This window comes from Camelus bactrianus, chromosome 29 (genome assembly GCF_048773025.1).
Source record: "Camelus bactrianus isolate YW-2024 breed Bactrian camel chromosome 29, ASM4877302v1, whole genome shotgun sequence".
Taxonomy (NCBI): Eukaryota; Metazoa; Chordata; class Mammalia; order Artiodactyla; family Camelidae; genus Camelus; species Camelus bactrianus.
In genome coordinates this window covers 11,655,914-11,677,586 of record NC_133567.1, presented here as the reverse complement: position 1 = coordinate 11,677,586, position 21,673 = coordinate 11,655,914, and the positions used below count along the sequence as shown (strand labels likewise).

At 39.4% G+C, this 21,673-nt stretch overlaps 1 protein-coding gene and 1 long non-coding RNA gene across 3 annotated transcripts in view; one reads left to right on the top strand and one right to left on the bottom strand.

Moving 5' to 3' along the window:
* The window catches only part of C29H8orf34 (chromosome 29 C8orf34 homolog), a 238,264-nt gene extending 230,984 nt beyond the window's left edge, over nt 1-7,280 (bottom strand). Inside the window, 2 exon segments of the mRNA XM_010970618.3 lie at nt 6,694-6,822; nt 6,824-7,280. Coding sequence (XP_010968920.2) covers nt 6,694-6,822; nt 6,824-7,024 — 330 coding nt within the window. The 5' untranslated portion in view covers nt 7,025-7,280.
* Nucleotides 6,482-17,915, top strand: LOC123613041 (uncharacterized). Of its 2 annotated transcripts, none has more exons than XR_006720374.2 (4): nt 6,482-6,726; nt 11,919-12,066; nt 13,917-13,951; nt 17,082-17,915. It is a non-coding gene; the product is annotated as an uncharacterized LOC123613041 (long non-coding RNA). The 2 variants fall into 2 exon arrangements; XR_012503163.1 differs by lacking the exon at nt 6,482-6,726 and adding an exon at nt 7,429-7,551.
* The last annotated feature ends 3,758 nt before the right edge of the window (nt 17,916-21,673 follow it).

Sequence of the window (21,673 nt, the reverse complement as noted above, 5' to 3'; positions counted from 1 at the left end):
AGACACAATGACAGGTGTTGTCATGGTACCAGTTCAAGTGAAATATAGAAACCTTACCTCCTTTGCACCTCTTTACTCTTTCCTGCTTATATTTTAATTTTCTTAAATACTTTCTCTAGATACATTTAGAACCACATCTGTCATTGTGCTTCAACCATCATAGTTCGAGAAGGAAAATGTATTATATTTACTCATGTTTTTGCTCTCTCCGTGCTCTTTCTTCCGTCCTGATCTTCTAAACTTCCTTCTTCTTTTACCATTGTCCTTCTGCTTAAAGAACTTCCTCCAGCCATACTTTGAGGGAAGGCTTTCTGGTGACAAATTCTCTTGACCCCCCTTTCATTTCTAAAGGGTATTTTCTCTAACAGAATTCTAGATTTTTTTTTCAGCACTTGAGAAATATTGTGCCACTTCCTTGTGACCTCCATGGGTTAGATGAGAAATCTGGTGTCATTCAAATTGTTTTTCTTCTGTAGGTAGAGTGTTGCATTTCTCTGGCTACTTTCAAGATTTTTCTTGTCTTTTTTCCCCAGAAGTTTAACTATGGTGTGTCTTGGCATGGGATGTATCACAGGTGGCCTTGTTACCACTGGACACTAGAGACTCTTTTCTAGGCCTCCACCTACGCAACCCAGTGAGGAGGGAGGGAAATGCCTTATTACTGCCAGGGGTGGGAGGAAGCCAGGCTCCCCACATGGTCTGACACTGGCCTCAGAAAGAGGGGCAGGAGTGAGGCAACAATGTAAATTTAAATTAAAACCACAATAAAATACCATACAAACCAATTAGAATGGCTATTATTAAAAATACAGATGATACCAAGTTTTGTTGAGGATGTGGAACAACTGAAACTCTCACACGCTGTTGGGAGGAATGTAAAATTGTATATCCACGTTTCAAAACTAGTGGCTAATGTCTAGCCTAAACACACACCTATCATAGGATCCAGCCAGTCTACTCCAGGTACCCAAGAGAAACAAAAGTATAAATCCTCACTAAATACTAATTCAGCAATAAAAAGAAATAAACTGCTGATACATGATACAACATGGATGAATAGCAAAATAATGATGTTAAGTTAAAAAAGATATATGCCTCCCCCAAAAAGGTGCACAGTGATTCTACTTATACAAAACTATAGAAAAGGAAAACCAATCTTAGTGACAAAAAGGAGATCAGTGGTTGCCTCGGGATGTGGAAGGAGTTAGGAAGGGTAGGAGGGAAGTATTACAAAGAGGCATTCCAGACAGCAAGGAGGGAAGGCAAATGAGAAGATGTCCCAACTGAGTCCATATATTTTAAGGCATCTTCCAGGAAATTCCAAACATTATCACTACGTACCATTGATTATATGACACCTGACCACATGTACCTGCAGAGATGCCACACTCACAATGACGGAGTTCTGTTCATAAAGAAGTGGAGACAGTATCTCTGCATCAGCATGCTTTCTTGTGTTCCAGCACTCTTAGGCATTTATTTTTTAATATTTTTGCTGATACTCAATAAAGTTTTGTGAGGGAGAAGAGGAAAATACATGTGCTTAATTAACCTGAAGTGTAAATTTTATTTACTTGGAATTTTAGTTTATTATTTATTGGTTGCCATGTATAAATCATTGATACAATTCTTAGTTACATTAACAAAAGTTAATATTTAAAGGAACCCAACAGATGAATTATTTTGTAAATATTCATTTCCTAGTACCCTTTTTATTTTTAATATTTATTTTGAAATAATTTTAAACTTAGAGAAAAGTATATAAACAGCACAAAGAATTCCATATACCCTTCACATAGAGACCCCATTCAAGTTTCACCAACTCTCCCAAAAATAGCAGAAGTATCAACTCTAGAACAGTATTTTGCACTTAGTTGTCATGTCTCTTCAGTTTGAGACCTCCCTTAACCTTTATGACCTTAACATTTTTTAAGACTCCAAATAAGTAGAATTTCCCCATCAGACTTATCAGATATCTTCTCATTATTCAAGTCATGCATGATTGGCAGGGATATTACAGAAGTGGCGCCATGCTGTTTTAACTGCATCGTAACTTGGGGAACAGGATATTGGGTTTGCCCACCACTTGAGTAAAGTAGTGTCCACCAGGTTTCTTCACTAAAGAGTTGATTTTTTCCCCTTTATAATTAACAACTATTTTGTGGAAAGGTACTAGAGATTATGTACCAACTCATTTGTCATCCAACTTTCACCCATTAGTTCTAGCATCAATGAATGTTTCTTGCCTGAAATATTACTAAGATAGTTTGCCAAGTAGTGATTTTCTAATTCCACCGTCCCTTACAATTTTATTAATTGGCATTGTCCTTATGATAAGGTAAAGCTTTCTCTTTTCCCCATAAATTGAACACATTCATCTATCCCATGAATGTATGAAATAAAATATTGCTGTTTTATACAGTAAGATAATGTTACTAGCATTCTTCATTTGATTGTTAAATTGTTCCAGATTTAGGTAATGGGAGTCTCTTCATGTTGGCTTCTACATCCTTTTTGTATGTTCCTATCATTCTTTGACCGCTTCCTTACTTTTTTAGCATAACAAGATGTTCCAGGTTCATCTTTTATTTCCCAGCCCCAAGCCTGGAATTAACCATTTCTCCAAGGATACCTGGTTCCACTTAATGGGAAATGGTGTTTTGATCCCAAAATCTGGTCACTAGGGTTGACCATGCATTTGATGAGTCCATCTCATAGCATATATGCCAAATCAGTTAACACAGATTTAGACTATGTGAGTAAAGGTACTCTGAACCAAACCTGGAAGGTCATACGGTGATTCCATTCTACTTGGAGTGGGTCAGATCACATTTGAAAAAAATGTAGTGAGCTTAGTTTGCCATATCTTCAATACACAGAGATTTGAAAATTCTATAGAGATTGTATGAAGACCTCACTATTCTGCTTTAAAAAAATTTTTTTTTATTGAAGTACAGTTGATTTTCAATGTGGTGCTAGTTTCAGGTGTACAGCAAATAACTGAATAAATATATATTCTTTTTCAGATTATATGTTATTACAAGATATTGAATTTAGTTCCCGGTGTGATACAGTGGGCCCTTGTCATTTATCTATTTTATATATGGTAGTGTGTACCTGTAAATCTCAAACTTCTAATTTTTTCCTCTCTCCTCCTGCTTTCCCCTTTGGTAACCATAAGTTTGTTTTTTGTGTCTGTGAGCCTATTTCTGTTTTGTAAATAAGTTGATTTGTATCAATTTTTTAGATTCCACATATAAGTGATACCACACCGTGTAGGATTTCACACTCTTGTGAGTGTAAGCAGGCCTGAACCAAGATATATGGCTGCCCTGAACACCATTCCAACCACTAATTTTTCAAACAATTATTCCTTCCAACAGGATGAGAGGAACTGATAATTGTATACTTCTCTGTATTAAAAATGAGCAATGTTTCACATCCTATAACTTCTTGGGAATTAAGTTAAACTGCTTACAATATAAACAAAATAGATCATTTGATCCTAATAAGCAACAGAATTTCTGACTGCCAAGTTCTTTGACTGTGAAGTGGTTAGCCCTAGGGTCTGAGATAAGTCTTGTGTTTGCACCACGCACATTGCCTGTGTGTGTTGCAAAAACACAACTTCGGCGGGAGCTGAACCAATTCACATTCTGCCAGTTAAGTAAGGAGCTAGGTGTGAAATCTATATTAAATAGGATTACAGGCCTCATTTACGGTAGCCACATCAAGCATTCCTTACAGATCAAAGCCCAGACTGTTCCCAACTGGCCCGCTCTGAGGAAGCCAAATGACAACACTAAAAGTATATTTTACAAACATTTCAGAGTGTTTTACCATTATCACCATTTTCAACTTACATCTTCACACTATTTGATTAAAATATCATTACCCAAGCCTCTACTGCAGTGATATGTAGGCATGGTTTTGTGATGCTTCAAAGTGTTTCCAAGCATAATGAAAGGCAGTATAAATTTACACTCCTAAATCACCTGAAAACAAGATTAGCTTCACTCTAAAGCAGTTTTTGAAACACCACATTGTGTGTAGCACTTTTATAAGCTTCTCAACTGATAAAGTGTTAGAAATAAACTAAGTAAGAAATAAGCTAATTAAACTAAGTAAATAAACTACACAAAGAGAAAATAAAAACCAGGATACAAGTATTCTCAATACCAATATATGTTAGTTTTGCTATTGTTTTAAATAACATTCATGTGCTCTCTTTTAAAGCGCCTCACTCAATGAATTTTCTTAAAACAGTCCTAACTTACAAAATCTGTAAAGAGAACATATTGTCAGGTCTTGTATATTTTCAAAACTAAAGTAAACCCATGCCACCAATTCCAGTGCCTCAACACAGAAAATCACAAGCAAGCACAGATAATATAGCTTGGAGTCACCTAACGATTTCAACTTGTGACTGCTGAACGGAGATTTTAGCTTATGTCATTGTTCCTCATCATGTGGCCCAGGAGTTAAATATGTGATAATCATTTGTCTTACTTCTTACTAAATTCAGATGTCTAGGCTCTCTTCTGAGCTCCTGAAGCAGTTTTTATGAGAACCACTGACCAAAGTCCTGGGAGCTTCGAGGAGAAACTTAGATCAACATGTCCATTTTACACTAGTTCCACTGGTTTCCTACATGAGGAGAGAGAGGCCACAAGCTAGCGAGATTTTCCAGTTCTGTGAAGTATGCATAATTCTACTCTCAAAACCAAGCTCTCTCAGGACCAAAACTGTTGCATAAGGACCTGCTTTCAATGGAAGAGAACATCCATTTTCTCCCTTTAATTATTTAAAGTGCACAGCAATCCTCAAAAATTAACGACTCACCACTGCAATCCAAGCTAATGGGGATGTATGTAATATGTTACCTGAAAAATCAATAAAATACAAAGCATATAATTTTATCATTGCTTGTTTTTCAGTGAGGAGGTCTAACGAGTTTGAGATAATTTTGCCATCACTTAAGATTCATCAGTGGAACTAGCTGGTATGCATTTTAAAAAACGAGCATTTAATAAAAATCAATTAGATTTATTTCCTAATTATGTGGAAAGTTTACATATATTCCAAACTCTATTATCACTTGGAGAGAATTTTGGGAATTTTAAAATAAGTTTAAAAACAGCATCTACTAAAAACAGTTCATTTATTCTCCCTGGTAAACCATACTTTATATTCCAGAGAAGAGACACTCAAAATGTATTTATTTTCTGCTTCCTTTGATGTAGTTAATACACTGTGCCACAGGGGGTTATAATGTTTCTGATATATATCTCTCTAATCTTTAGACTAGAGGCAAAGAAAGGAATTCCAGTAGCTCCAACAATTCTACCCTGCTTTTGTATCTGGACTTCCTTTGCTAACACTTTTGGCAGAAATAAGAATCAAGGCATACCTTCTAGGACTTAACGACTTTACAACAATGAGCTTCAATTGACATAATGGTCGTATCTCTCAAGACAGTGCACCTTGAACTTAAAAGTTGATTAGAAGAACTTAAAAGTTGGTTAGAAAAACTTAAGAGATCTTGCAAATCTTGGTTGTTTGAATGCGTTTATGATCACACCCTGTCCGCTCCCCTTTTGTGCTGGGACATTAATTAACATTATTCCCCCCCCCTCCCCCTCGCAGTTATCGTTCTCTTCTCCTCAGTCCTGGAGAAGGTGCTCCATCCTCTGCTCTCTCCTTCCCTCCGCCATTCAGTCTTAAGACACCGCGGAAATGCAAACCCCCAAGAATGACCACAAAGGGTTGCTGGTTTTTTTCTGGGGGGGGGGGGGGAGTCACCTCGACCCTCCCACGTCCTCCCGCGGTGGGTTGGTGCCCAGCTGGACGGTTGGACCCGGAGAAGAAGGGACCGTGGGCGCCCCTCCCCGCGGGCCTCTGCAGCTGCCCAGCGCCCTAGCAACCGGCGGGACGCTTTGCCTGTGCTGGGTTTCAGTCTCCCGTTCTCATTTCCTCCTGTTCTCCCGCTTTTCCTTTCTCAGTATAGAGTAGTATTTTTGGCATCCAATTCTTGGTGGCGAGAAAAAAACAGCTCAGAGCTAACGTCTCCTTCCCATAAATACGCGTGTGCTTTTCCCGAATCTTTCTCCGCCCCCTTCTCCCCCAGCACAGGTAGGGTCTGCAATGCAAAGGACTCTCCTTTCATCCAGAGAACAATGTCAGCGCTTCAGTTTGACAATTTCATTCGACTTGCCCGCACCTACCGAAGCCTACTCCCTACCAGTTCAGTTTTCTCCCAGTTAACCTTATTCCATACCATTGCTGAGCACATCCTCCACCTTTTTCGGGTTCTACCGCTGCCCACGTTTGGGGGAGGGGGGAGGCAACGCGCAAGACAGAGTGAATTCCAGGAAGAAAGTGTGCTTGTGTAAGAATGATTGTGTGCATCTGTCCGTCTCAGCCTGTCCAGCCCTGTACATGTGGCTACAAAACTTGCCCTGCCAGGATAAGACTTGTCCCTCCGGAGCTCACCTATCCGCGCCCAGGTAACCGAAGAGGTGTCCGCGCGGCCCCGTTCCAGGACACCTCTCCCGGACAGAACGAATGCCCGAGACCTGGGACCACGGGGGCGCCCCTCCCGCGCATTTGTTCTCTCTCCCTCCTTCCCTCTAGGGTGTTCTGCACCCCTTCCTCAGAAGACCAACGGGACCGCCCTCACCCCCAGCGCCTTACCTCAAACAGGGGGCCGATCTTGTTCTTCTCCAGGTAAGCCTGGATCCGGGATTGCTGACGAGACGCCATGGAGAGCCGGGCGGGCCGCGGAGAGTGCGGGAGACCGCGTGGCCGTGCGCCTCCGCCGGGGTACCCCCCTCCTTTCCCCTGGACCGGGGCCGGGACAGGAGCTCGGGAGCCTCGGCTCCCCCGGCGCGGCGCGGCGCGCTCGGCTCCGGACGCCGGCGTGGGCTGCAGCCGCGGGAGCCACGAGCGCGTGGGGCGCCGAGAGCCGGAAGCCCGGGCACGGCGCCGCCAACTCACACAACTCCGAGGTGAGGGGAGCACTCATTCATCGCCTTCTCCTCCTCGCGCCCACCCCCGCGGCTCTCCGCGGCGCCCGCGCCGGGGAAACTGGAGACACAGGTTCCAGGTCCCTTCTCTGGGCGGCAGCAGCAGGAATCAGGGGGCGGGAGGCGAGCCGGGAGATGCTGCTTTGCCTAGAGAGGCGCCGGGGGGCGCCCTCGGGCGGGCGGGGGCCGCGGGGCTCGAACTCGCCGCGAGCGTGCGCGTGCGTGCGTGTCCGCGCGCCCGACGGGTGTGCCCCCTCTCCCAGGTCACAGGAACAAACAGCCCGGGCTACTCCCCAGGCTGCGCTAGCCCTGCCCGCCGCTCCCTAGCGACAGCGCCGCTCCAAAAGCCAATGGTGAAGGTGCTTCTTTCAAAGTGCACATAAATCTGGTGCTTGTTGGCTACTCCTTGGCAGTTACAAATGCAGTTCCAAAGGGGGTCGTCCCCACCGCCCCTTCCGACCCTCCCGTCGCACCTCCTGCGCTGCCCGCACTAGCTCAGGATCCGAGATGCGCAGAATTTGAGAAGGTGCGTGAGTCTGAGGGTTTGCTGTGAAAATGAAGTTGCCTTTCTTTAGGAAATCTGGCTTGACGGGGAGCGAGTCGACCGGCTGAAAATCCAGCTGAAAACTCCCCAAGGGCAGACATCCAGAGGTTGGGAGCAAACCTTCAGCTTTGGACAGGAAGAAGAGAGAAAGGCGAGCCAGCGCTCCCTTCCAAGTTTGCCTTCCTAATCCCCATATAATCATGTGGATCACACAACCCACGTATAATTATGGCTATGTATCTATAGCTCCATCTCAAATACTACACTAGAGCACATAACGATGTTTCCTCTAGATGCTTCCTGAGCTCCTCAAATTTAGCCAATAACTTTATTATGCAGGGATTTCCGAGCTGAAGATCTCCAGACAGCAGGGGTTTCTTTACATCCCGTTCACAAGCTCTTTTTCTTGTGGAAAAAAAAGAAGGAAAAAAAAAAAATCATTGAGTCCTCCCACGACGATTTCCCTGGTTCCCAACCATGATGTGCTACCAAATTGAAAAGATTTATATTAATAAACATAAGGTTTAGAATGAAGGGAATAGTCGTCCTAAAGCATACTGCCACAGCATAGATTTCCTTTTCTTTCTCCACTGTGTTCTGGATTTCGGCAATTCATATCTTTATTGGTCAGTGTTTCTTCATCTATATTTTAAATGAACTACTTAAGTAGAAACATGCGACAGTTAAGAACGGAATATCCCAGAAATTATATTTAATAATTCAGATAGGAAATCTGCACGAATACCTAAGAGCATAAGCATCACTGTTAACCTGAAAGGTCTGGAAAGATACCCAAGTTACTACTTTTACTTAATCTGCCCAGGGAAAGTTAAACTGAATAGCAGTGAGGTACCCAGGGTTGTCACGCATTTTCCATTGTGGATCAAAGGTATACTTACTTACATATATTTTAATATGTTTAGGAGAAGTTAAATATAGAGAGTGAGTATCAGCATTTTTATTGGTTATTAGGTATTGTGTACAGCCATCTGTGACTCAGCTAAAAAGGTAGGCATTTTGGACACCACACAGCACTGGAGAATCAGAATGGTACCTTCCTGCAAGAGGCATGAGGAAGATGCTTCTTTAAATCAGATTATTAACCTATTAAGTCTTCACCATGCTCAGAGTACTGCATCTAGGGCCTTGAATGGAAAAGACAAAGCTTTGCTGGCAAAACACTTAAGTAGTAAAGGGAGAATCATGAAGATACATACATTTACATATATATGTATATTAAAATAAACACTGAGCATCCCAAAATTACATTTTTAAAATTCAGGAAAGATTTCAGAGGTTTTCCAAGGCCTACCTTAAATACCATCTCCTCCACAAAGCATTTCTTGGTTCTTTCTACTTATCCCAGAACCTGACTTCATTACTAAAATAAATATTTATTGCACAGTCTCTCAAAGGCAGACATTACATTAGGAGGGAGGATTCAAAGATGAAAGGCCTTGTCTTTGTTCTTAGGTATTCAGTCTTTTTGAGGTAACTGGCATATACACAAATAATGACATTATAATGCACGATGCTAATATAGATTAATAAAACATGCTATGTGCATACTGATGATTGAAAAATGACCTGTGCTGGGATTATCAAGACACACTCCATAAAGGAGATGGTGTTTAAACAAAGTGTTAAAAGAAGAGTAAAATTTAAAAAGTTTCTAGGTAGGATTGGTGGAGTGAGGATGGGGATAATGTTTCAGGCTTTGGCATAAAAAAAAAAAAAAGCACGTGCAAAGGCCCAGTGGCACAAAACAGGCTGGTTTAGAGAAACAAGGTGTATATGGAGGAAGTCTGGCCTGTGAGGTTAAAAAAGTAAGCAGAGTTCAGCTCATTAAAGGTCTTACTTGCTGAGAAATACAGACTTGAATCTTCTGGGTGATGAGAATTAACTAAAGAGTTTTGAACAAAGGAGTGTTATAGTCAGGTGAAAGTTTTTGAAAGATTGCTTTGGTTACAACATGCATGATAGATTGAAAAAGAATGATATGGCGATAGCAAAACTAATTTTGGTTACAGAATCCATGAACAATTCATGAGGGCCAGCCTTTGACTGGGATGTAGGGATAGAGAAGATGGGACATATTCAAGGAACATTTAAAGACTAATTTGTTGATTGTCTTTACAGAGGATGAAGTTAGAAGAGGGAATCAAAGATGGCCCTCTGATTTCTGCAACAAAGCTAAAAGAGTATACATTATTTGTCCGAATCACCCAAAGAATAATTGATAGGGCCAGGTATTGCTTCAGGATTTTCAGACTCCAAAGCTGAAGCTCTTTTCATTTTCTACCCTGTATCCTGAAAATTAGTCAGAAATTTAGTTCCCAGATATCAGCGTCCATTGGTAGGAAGGGCTATGTTTCACCACCTGGCACATAGTAGGCACTCGATAAATAGTAGTTATATGAATGAATTAAATTTTAGTAGATCAGTTCAACCCAGCTCTGTTTTTTAAGGCTAAACTTTGCCTCTGATACATGGCATTTATGTTCTGTTTTGTTCCATTTAATTAATTGCATGCATTTCTTAGTCTCTCTTTTAAACTGCAAACTCTCTAAAATTATGAACTGAATCCTAATATTTCTCTTGTTCTTTACAACATGTAACAGTATATTTTCATACAGTATGTTTTTCATAAAAGATCTTATTTGATTAATTTTTATTGCTATATACATTTTGAGAGTTTGTTTCATTCAGTGGCTTTAAAATTGGCTGAAAAGTAAGCATCGTCTTGGATTGAATTTACCAACTTTCTTCTGCTCACATAACACGGTACCATTACTATCCTTTCTTTTGGCTTGAGTACAACATGAAAAAGCCATTTTCAGTGAGATTGTTTTGACCTCATTGTGTTACAAAAGTGCCTATCAGCATAATTTCCAAATGCACAGAACCCAATTTACAGACTGTTATAAAGCCTTGTCTAACTCCACTTTGCATAGCTCCTGAAACAAATGATTTTTGATGAGAGACAAGAGAACAATGGTGAAGGCCAGTAGACCTAGTTAGGAAGTATAAGCAGTAATCCCTTGAAATTAATTAAATATTGAAATAAGTGAGCAGACAAGTTCTATAAGTTCCTTGAATTTAGGCTACCAGCCTGAAGCATCCTTGTCCCCTTCCTGTATCTCTCTTCCTTTCCCACTTTAAAATAAACAGAGGCAACTATTTCCCCAAAGAACTCAGTGTATCATGCAGGATTTTAATTTTCGAGCTATTAAGTGGAGAGGCTAAATAAGAGCTTGAAATAAAGGGTGTTCTGGAAGAGATAAAGCAGAGATGTGGCGAGATGGGATAGTCCTGAATGAGGAACTTCCCAAATGTAATTTGATTTCGAAATCAGCATTGTCAGAAAATGAATGATAATTATGATTTACACCACATCCCACTATTACATAATGGGATATTCCATCCATGGAAACTTCAAAATACATGTGTCAGGAAACAGTTCACAAGATGCCTGGGTATGTTTTGATACTAGCGCCAGAATGTTTTGTTATCACTTCACATATTATGGTATACTTTCAGTTACGAGGACTGATTTCAACAAACTGTCAGATCCATGATTAGCCTGCAGTCTCATATCTATGTTACTGCGTGTGAAGGATCATTTAGGTCTCCTCCGAATTTGATTCTTTACTATCTCCTCAGGACAATTTAGAATGTGTTTTCTTGTTTACTGTTAGGTGGTGGTTCAAATCCAGCTGACAGTGGGGTACATGTTAGCTGGGAGTCTGTCAAGCATAATCACTGAGAGCACTGACCTTGGAGCTCCAGCCCAGGACAGACTGCAGGCTTTGCCATTTACTTGCTGTGTGACGTTCAGCAAGCTTCGTGATCTCTCTGTCCTCCGTATCCTCACGTGTAAACCGAAGTTAAATAGTACTTAGTTCATCAGTTTATTGAGAGGACGATAGGAGATAATGCAGGAAGCCCTGGTACAGGGCCAGGCACGCTGTAAAGATTCAACAGAGGGTTGTCATCGTGTCATCATCATCATCACTAGCAGCATTATCATTATCCCTGAGACTTAGACTTGCAGAATTCTCATAAACTATATTAGGCCAATTACCTGAGGAAATCCTACCAGGAAGAATGTCTTGCAAATCAAAGCAGTAAGACAGACTACCATAGTCCCCTAATTAAAGGAAATAAGAAATTCTAAATTTAAAAAAAAGCTGTAAGATGAGTATAGATTATAATATAAAATGATGTATTCAATTATAGTACTCCACATAAAGAAATTATTTATAAGGGAAGAAGGGCTTCTACATGAAGCCTGATAAAAGAAGAGGCAGTAGGAACTTTTTGGTGATTATCCCACCCCTGTCTAGCAGGACGAGAAGCTACAGGACCCAGCACGGATGAGTCATCGGGTCATTAAGAGAGGATGGTCACAGAGTTCGTTTTCTTCATTTCTGCCCAAAGTGCCTCTCAGGATGAATTCCAATGATGAGCACATACAGAGCATTCACTGTGTACCAGGTAATGGCACAAGCCCTTTATACACTGCACTAGCCAGTCCAGTCCTGAAAACAATGTCATGAAGTAGGTACTACTACTATCCCCTTTTTTTCAGATGAGGGAACTGAGACACACAGAGAGTAAGTACCTTGCCCAAGGTCCCCAGCTAGTAAGTGCCAGAGTCCATATCTGAACCACGCTTGAGTCTTAAACACCACGAGCCTGCTTCCCAAAGCTCTGACCACCAGTGTCCCAGTATCACTTCCTTTGTTTCGAACTTGTTTTGACCAAGAGGTATTTTGATGACAACTTTGACCTCCCTAGTATGTTTATGTAGGGAAGGAGGCAGCCTCGGGGTCAGGTACCTGGGTAACTTCCTGGCCCCACACTGAATGAAAACACTGGCAAACTGGCTTACATGTGTCTCTACTGAGTTTGAATAATGCTAATCAAGTCACATTGGGACTGATTCTAACCACACCGATAACATCGACTCACCAGACCTCCTAAATTGAGAACTCAAATGATACTGCCAGCTTGTGAAATCCTGCCATCCAGCCTTCTCAAGTGACATTTCTGTCTCTTTAAATTCTACATTTAAATACTAGGTTTTAATATTTAACTTTTAATATGTGGCATGTTTGTAAGCAATCACCATCTAAAATGCATTATATCAATAACTTTTTATAACGTTTGTTTGCATCATATCATGAGTCATTTAAAAGAAATCTACAGAAATCAAATTGCAGATACCTTTGATATTAATTACCAATAAACTGTTAACCCTGACATGCTTTTGTTTATAATTTCCAAAGTGATACTGTCTTGATTTTTTCATCCCATTAAGTGAGAGTCTTTGGTAAGAAGAAAAATACCTTAAACAATGAAAAATGTTACAGAATACTGTAAACACGATACTGAATTTATTGAAAAGGAGGAGAAATAAGAGCACCAAAGCAAACAAAGGATGACTTGGGAAAACAGTTCTACTTGGTGTGCGCCCTGGGGAGCCAGGCACTCCGCCTAGGACAGGATGTGCTATTGCTCCAATCTAGCTATCAAGCAGGAAGTAACACAGGACCTATTTCTCAAACACACATCTCGGTAAATGCCAGCTAATGCTCAGACATAATGCAGCACATCACAACAACCCCAGCACTAAAGGTTAAAGGGACATTTCAGCAGAACTGGTGAGACCACCATTGCCTAGAGGGAATTTAAATTAAAAAAAAAAAAAAAAGGATGACAGCCCTCTGCAGAAACACTCTGGATCCGACAGTACCCAAAGTAGCCAGCAAATTCTCTCCTTCCAAAGCAAACATTGGTGGGTATGGATAATACCCACCCTGTCTCCAACCCGCTGATGGTTTTGGTCCTGAGAGACAGAGATGTCTCTCTTGTGATGTATAAGGTTTGTGCTAAGCTTCCTCAAACATCAGAGAATCACACTGAATTATGACATATCTACCATGAAAGGTCATGAGGAACAGCAGCTAAACTTGCTAACTTTGCCTAGGATGGAGGATTAGGAAATCAAAAATTAAACGAATGAATGAATGGGTGGACAGGTGGAAGAATAAATGAAGGAAAGAAAGAATGAATTAATAAAATGCTGATAATTCATCAGGTAACCATGAGGCATATCTAATAACCAGGTCCTCAGTCACTTATGTCTAAATCCCCCTTTTACATGCATAATAAGCTTAACTGACTGTTCAATACAGGATTCTTCTAAGTATTTCAATATAGCATTTCAATATGATGACAGTATGGATTTGCCTTTATGTGTTTTTCTTGAGCCTCTGCTCTTCAACTTGCCGCTTTTCCTTCTAATATTTTTTTTCTTTCTTTTCTTTTTTTTTTTTTTAAAGGAGGATTGTTCATCTTGCAGCCTGGGCCTGAAAACGTAAGTACACAATTGTCAGCAACCAGTCAAAACCGACTGACCAGAATTGAAAACAAATGTTTTCTGCTACATCTGTTTCCCAATATGTATTTTAAGATCCTTTGTCTGTAAGTGCTTGCCCTTAACGGTTGTACACGTAGGCATATTTTAGTATCATTGATACTGAACCCAAGGTTTCATATATTTTAGGATGGTTATTCTTTATTCTCAGCATATACTGACCCATATGATCTGTTTTGTCAAAAATATTATCCAAAAAATTCATTTTTTTCTCCTTTTTCATTTCATTATCTTTAATAAAACAGCATCACCTAAAAAACTTGCCTTAATAAAACAATGACCATAAGGATATTCTGGAATTTAACAAAGACAAATACTGTATGATATCACTTACATGTGGAATCTAAAAAATAATACGAATGAATGGATATGTAAAACAGAAACAAACTCACAGACATAGAGAACAAATTTGTGGTTACCAAGGGGGAGACGGAAGAGGAGAGGGACAAATTAAGAGCATGGGATTGACAGATACAAACTACTACATATAAAATAGGTAAGCAGCAAGGATATACTCTAAAGCACAGGGAATTATACCCATTATCTTGTAACAACCTGTAATTGAGTAAAATCTGCAACAATACTGAATCACTATACTGTACACCTGAAACTAACATAATATTGTAAGTCAATTTTACTTCAATAAAAAATAATAAAAAGATGTCAAACATCATAATATACAGAAAATTTAAAAAGTAAACAATAGAAAGTCTAACTTCAGAGCCCATACTTTAAAACATTCTCCAATATCACCTCCTTTACTTAAAAAGTTAGTGAGAAATGACCAAAAAATTATATTATATCAATGACATCTTGCCGCTGCTATTCAGCATTACATTGGAGGGTCTAACCAGCACAGTTAGGAAAGAAAATTAAAAAAAAAAATTGCCCTGATTAGAAAGGAAGAAGTAAAGCTATTTGCAGATGACATAATTTCATATATATAAAATCCTAACCAGTCCACTACAAGAACTAATACATGACTTTATTAGCAAGGCTGCAGGACAGAAGATCAATATGCAAAAATCAATTGTATCCCTCACATTTTCAATGAACAACCCAAAAAGGAAATGAACACAATTATAACAACATCACAAAGATAAAACACTTAGAATTGTATTTAACAAAAGAAATAATAAAACTCATATTCTAAAAACTATAAAACATTGTTGAAAAAACTAAAGAAAATCTAAATAAAATGAACAATATTCTGTATTCATAGATTGGAAGATTTAATATTGTTAAGATGGCAATACTCCCCAAACTGATCTACAGATTCAACACAATTCCCATCAGAATTCCAAATGGCTTCTTTGCAAAAATTGGCAAGCTCATGCTAAAATCCATATGGAAATGCAAGAGACCCAGAATAACCAAGACAATCTTGAAAAGGAGGAGCAAAGTTGGAAGACTCACACTCCTTATTTCAAAACTCACTAAAAAGCTTTGCAGTAATCAAAACAGTGTGGTGCTGGCATAAAGACAGACATCTATATCAATGAATTCAAATTTAGAGTACAGAAAGAAAGCCTCACACTTATGGTGAATTGATTTTAGACAGGAGTATCAAAAGTAATTCAATATGGAAAGAATAATATTTTCATCAAATGGTGTTGGGACAACTGGATATTCACATGCAAAAGAATGAAGTTGGACTCCTACCATACTATATACAAAAATGAACTCAAAATGGATAAAATCTTATAAGAAAACATAAGTGTACGTCTTGATGACATTAGAGTAGGTAATGCTTTCTTAGATATATCATCAAAGGCACAAAGGAAAAAAATAGATAAACTGGATATCACCAAAGGCAAACTTTTTTGATGCAAAGGATACCATCAAGAAAGTTATAAGATGATCCACAGAATGGGAGAAAATATTTTCAAATCATACACCTGGTAAGAGACATATCTAGAATATATGAATAACTCTTACAATTCAATAATGAAAATACCAAATAACCCAATTAAAAACTGGGCAAAGGAACTGAATAGACATTTCTCCAAAAAAGATACACAAATGACCAGTAAGCACATGAAGACATGCCTAGCATCATTATTCGTTAGGAAAATACAGACCAAAATGACAATGAGATACCACCTACACAGAGGAGGGTGGCTGTAATACAATTAAAAAGACGGACAATAACAAGTGTTGGCAAAGATGGGTAAAAGTTGGAACTCTCATACACTATGGTGTGCACGTAAAATGGTGCAGCCAATTTGAAAAACAGTCTGGCAGTTCCTCAGAGGGTTAAATATCAAGTCACATTAGCCAGCAGTTCCACCCCTAGGTATAAACTTAGAGACATGAAACACAGAAACTTACACACAAATTTACAGCAGCAATATTGATAAAAGCCAAAAAGTGGAAATAGATAATCCAAATACTCAATATTCATTACCTGATGGAAGAGTACATAAAATGTGTTGTGTCCATACAGTATAATATGCTGTGGTAGTAAAAAGGAATGTAGTACTAATGCATGCTACAGCATGGATGACCCCTGAACACACGATGCTCAATGAAAGAAACCATCCCAAAACACCACATGCTGCAGGTACCCACTGACATGAAATATCCAGAACAGGCAAATGTAAAGAGAGACAGAAAGCAGATTAGTAGTTTCCTAGGGCCAGTGGGAGAACATAAGGCCAGTAATGGGGTGAGGAGATAGGGAGGTGAAGGTAGGGGCAGAAAGAGGGTGGGGGAATGCTGAGTGACTGCTAATGGGTTTTCTCTTAGGGGGGATAAAAATGCTCTAAAATTTATTGTGCTGGTGGTTGCACCACTCTGTTGAATGCACTAAAAAAACACTCAATTATACACTTTAAATGGGTGAATGGTTTGGTATGTGAATTATATCTCAATAAAGATGTTATTTGAGAAAATAACAATAATTGTTTTATAGGTTCCAGGGTCTTCTTGGATTTCTGTTCTGTTTTTGCTTTTTTTTTTTTAATTGAAGTACAGTCAGTTACAATGTGTCAATTGCTGATGCACAGCATAATGTCTCAGTCATGCATATATACACATAGATGCATTTTCATATTCTTTTTCATTACAGGTTATTACAAGATATTGAATATAGTTCCCTGCGCTACACAAAAGAAATTTGGCTTTTTATCTATTTTTATATATGTTTTTGCTTTCTTAATTGTTTGTGCCAGGAAAAAAAAAGTTATTATAAAGCACATATACACAGTTATAAACAGATCCTGAAAATGATCCCTTCGTTGGTAAGCAGCATGATGAGCTAAAAATGCAAGTAAAAAGCGAAAGGGAATTAAATGATTTTGCGTAAGTTTGAGACTATGTGCATCTGTGTGGATTCAGGAAACAGGAGACACTTGGCCAGGCCAGAAACAGGCAAAGATTTAGGTGGAGAGAAAGAAGAATTGCAGCTATATTCACTGAATTTTGGTAAATAAATGAGAAAGTGTGTATACTACTATCAGTAGAAAAGAATCAGTAAAACCACTTCTTTGTTGCTATGCTGTGGGACCTGTTTTGAGGGTCTGTCTGCAGGGTAGGTGCTGGGCCAAAGGGAAGCCAACTACATCTGCAGTGCGGGTGGAGCTTTCATTTTGGAGAGGGACATTTAGAAGTCCTTTTGGTTTCTTTCTTTCTTGAGGTTTAGAATTACAATTTTTAAAATTCTTTCTGATTACTCACCTTTCGGCACTTAGGCTTAATGCTGCAAATACTGTACAACTTGTCTTTCTTTTTCACAAAAGTAAAGCTTCTGACAATTACCCCTGATGCTACGTGTCTCCGGGACGTTGATTTTCTCTGGTCTGTGTATTCCATTGTATAAAGATAGCGTAATTCATTTATCCACTCTCCTGTTCCAAGTTTTTACTAATGTAAACAATGTTACAATAAAATTCTTGTTTCTGTCTGATTTTTCCATGGCCCAGAGTTTCTCCAGGGTATAAGCCAAGCACAGGAATTGCTTGGTCATAAGGATGGACATATTCAAATTCATGAGACATGGTTACATTGCTCTCCAAAGTGGTTGTATAAATTTATAATCAGACTTTTGAGAGTTCCCTTTTCCTGAATTGTCACTTGTACAGAAAGGGTACAGACTTTTGAGAGTTCCCTTTTCCTGAATTGTCACTTGTACAGAAAGGGTAACCCTATAAGAGGAGTGGGTCTCAGTCTCAATTCTCCCTCTCCATATACTGGTACGAAATACAATCCCGTATATTATTTTTTTTTTTATGAGGGGAAGGTAATTGGGTTTACTTATTTATATTTGGAGGAGGTCCTGGGGATTGAACCCAGGACCTTGTGCATGCTAAGCTGGAGCTATACCCTCCCCCCTATATTATTAAAGGTGATAAATACCTCCCGGCACACACTCAGTCAGCTACGTAGTTCACTGTCCTGATTTTTAGTTCCTTCTTCGTTTCTGGCCCACAGCAATTTCCCTGCCTTTCTTAGCAGTTCAGCCATGCATTTACAAAGGATGTTAGTTATAATTTATTGAGCAATTCCTGGTGTTCATAGCTGGAGGGCTTTCAAGCTGTCTGTACTGCCAGACCCTTAAATGCCTGACAGCATTTTCAGCACCTGAGCAATCTTTAAACACTCCCCAGATGTTGGACACCATAAAGAAAACAATGCAATCAAATTAGCAACTACAATGAGCTATTAAACTCCTCTCGCTTGTATTCATCAGTCACCACACTGCAGCATAGAGTAACAATTAACGTAGGGACTAAACAGACTCTCTGGAGCTTGAATCCCAACCCTGTTTCTCATTAGCTGTGTGACCTAGGGCAATTTACTTCACCTCTCTGAGCCTCAATTTCTTCATCTGTAAGACAAAGGTGTAAATAATAAAACCTAACCTGTAGGATTGGTACAAGGAGCCACTGAGCTACAATTTACAAAAATACTTAGAGCTCGATCTAACACACGGCCTGTGCTGTATAATCATGTGATAGATAAATAAAATGCAGTAATGAATATTAGACATTCGTTTTTGTATTGCCCATGAATATTTTAAAAATGATCTTTCCTTCAGTCCCTGGTGGCGTAGACAACCTAACGCTGGCAACATCCTAGCACTACTTCTCAAGTTTAATGATTCTAGTGATAAATGGATTTTACCTCGAAGCCTCTGTGAGCCCCAGAATACAAGCAAAATAGTTGTTGTCCACTGTGGCCCAGCCAAGTGGTGACACAGGCTGGGAGCAAGGATGTTAAAAGAGGGTAAGGTAGAGAAGTGGATAAACGCCAGAAAGGAGGAAAGAAACGCAGACGCATATGCATCCTCCCAACGTGGAACGTGGCCAGGGCACTGGCAGGATGCTCCCCACGGGGCCCTTCCCTCCCTGCTTTCTGTCCAAGCCCTCAGTGCTTCTACCACCTGGCTTCCTGCTCTCCACATGGGCCCCTCGGCATTTTTAGATTCCAAGAGGCAATCTGAGCAAAGTACTGCAAAAAGCTTTCTCTTAGTCTAGAGTAGGCAATTTGAGTGTATGAGGATAGGACGTTCAGGCTGCAAGAAACAGTGTCTCGGGATCTGACTCTGCACAGGAGTGGAAGCTGAGGACAAAGTCTGTTAAGACACCATTTATTCTGATTTCTACATCATGTGTTGTCACTACCATGCACGCATCACAATGTTTTTACTTGGTAGATATACCATACACTTCATTTAAATTGAAATAAACTGATTGAGGTTCACTCCATAAGCCACACAGCAAACCTAGCAATAATGCCCCACAATAATGTGAATTTGGATGCAACATCATAAACAGTTCGCTCCCTTCCTCTGCACAGCGGCCGTCCTCACCTGGCGGGCCAAGCTGAGCTCTCCTCTAGGGGGAGAAGGGGGATGTGACTGTCTCATGATTATTCTGGACTTTCTCATGCTTACAATACATCTCATACCATACATACATCTTGTGTATTCTGCTGGTCATCACACTTAATTTCTCACACATCTAATAAATGTCACTGTTTCCTGTTTTTTGCACAGTGTAACTGGAAGCCTGACTGGAAATGTTTGTTTGCAGCGCCACCTTTCACTTGAAGAAACTTTTGGACCTCACATTTTCACAGAGGGGGAGGGGGCATGTTACTCTTTTCAAACATGAAGAGAAAAAAGAAAAGTCTTACCTAAACAGGTTTGATCTACATGGTGGACGTTATCAACCACTTATTCTGTAGTTTTCCTTCCGCGGAGCATCTGTGATTCAGAAATATCTGGTTTCACTCCTATTTTAGACATACAAAAACATTATGTTTCCTGGCATTTTACTCTTTTTAAGGCTTTACTGAGGTATAATTGATAAATAAAATGGTAAGACATTTAAATTGAACATCCTGATGATCTGATGCCCATGCACATGTGAAACAATCCCTCCCATCCAGTTAACTAACACATCCATCACTTCACGTATGTATCTTTTTCTCCTACTCTCAGCAAAATTCAATTATGCAACACAGCACTATCAACTAGAGCCACCATATTTCACATTAGATCTTCAGAACCTATTCATCTTTTAGCTAAAAGTTTGTATCCTTTTACTGACCTCTCCCAATTTCCCTCATACCCCTGTCTCTGGCAAACACCATTCTACTGTTTCTATGAGTTAGACTTTTTTTTAGATTCTACATATAAGTGATATCATGCAATATTCATCTTTCTCTGCCTGGCTTATTTCACTTAGCATAATGACCTTAAGGTCAATCCTTGTTGCAAAGGGCAGAATTGCCTTCTTTCTCATGACTGAATAATATTCCATTATATATGTAATAATATTCTATATATATATGTATACACACACACACACACACACACACACACACACACTGGATTTTGAATACTCAGTACAAATCAATATAAAATACATTACTCATTTATATGTGGATTATATTTTGTAATGACAATAGTTTGGCTTTAGTTGATTAAATGTTTTTAAATTTAAAAAATAATGACACGAAGAGCAGTGTAAGTTATCATGTAGCAGATACAAGAAAGAATAAAATGATAGTGGAAAAAAATCACATCATGTTACAGGGCTTTGGGAAGATCCAGTAGATAAGAAAATGATTTAATTGGGAAGATGACTGCAATTCATTGAGCCACAATGGTGTTGGTGCTGAGCTGATTAATTCAGGCTGTGCACTTCCACTCCCCAAGTATTAAACTAATTTTTCTTCTAACAAATCAGCCTGTGGAGATCATTGAGATTAGCATCTTTTAAAACTACAGAAAGGGAAGATTCCAAATGCTTCCATGTGCTCCTCCAATAACCGCAATGTCCCTTCAGAGGGAAAAGTTGGATTGGCTAGGAGACAATTAACATTTTAAAGGCATAAAACCAATTCTTAAGGGGAATGCCTTGTAATATGTTGGTGAGTCAATTTTCCCAGTTTAAGAGAAAGAAAGGAACTTAGGTTACAACAGTGTAAGACTTAATACCATATTTGCATTTTTATCATTTAGAGGCAACTCTACCTTTTTATTTTCCAAGAAAGAAGCATTTGTGCTATTGGGTTGGAAGAAAACGCAATACTGCAGTTTGAGGTCTCTTTCTGTGTATGCTTAAGCCAGAATAACATTCTGGTACCTCATTTAGGACAGGCATTCTTCGCCAGCATATATGGTGCACACGATGAGGTTCGAGGTTCAAATGA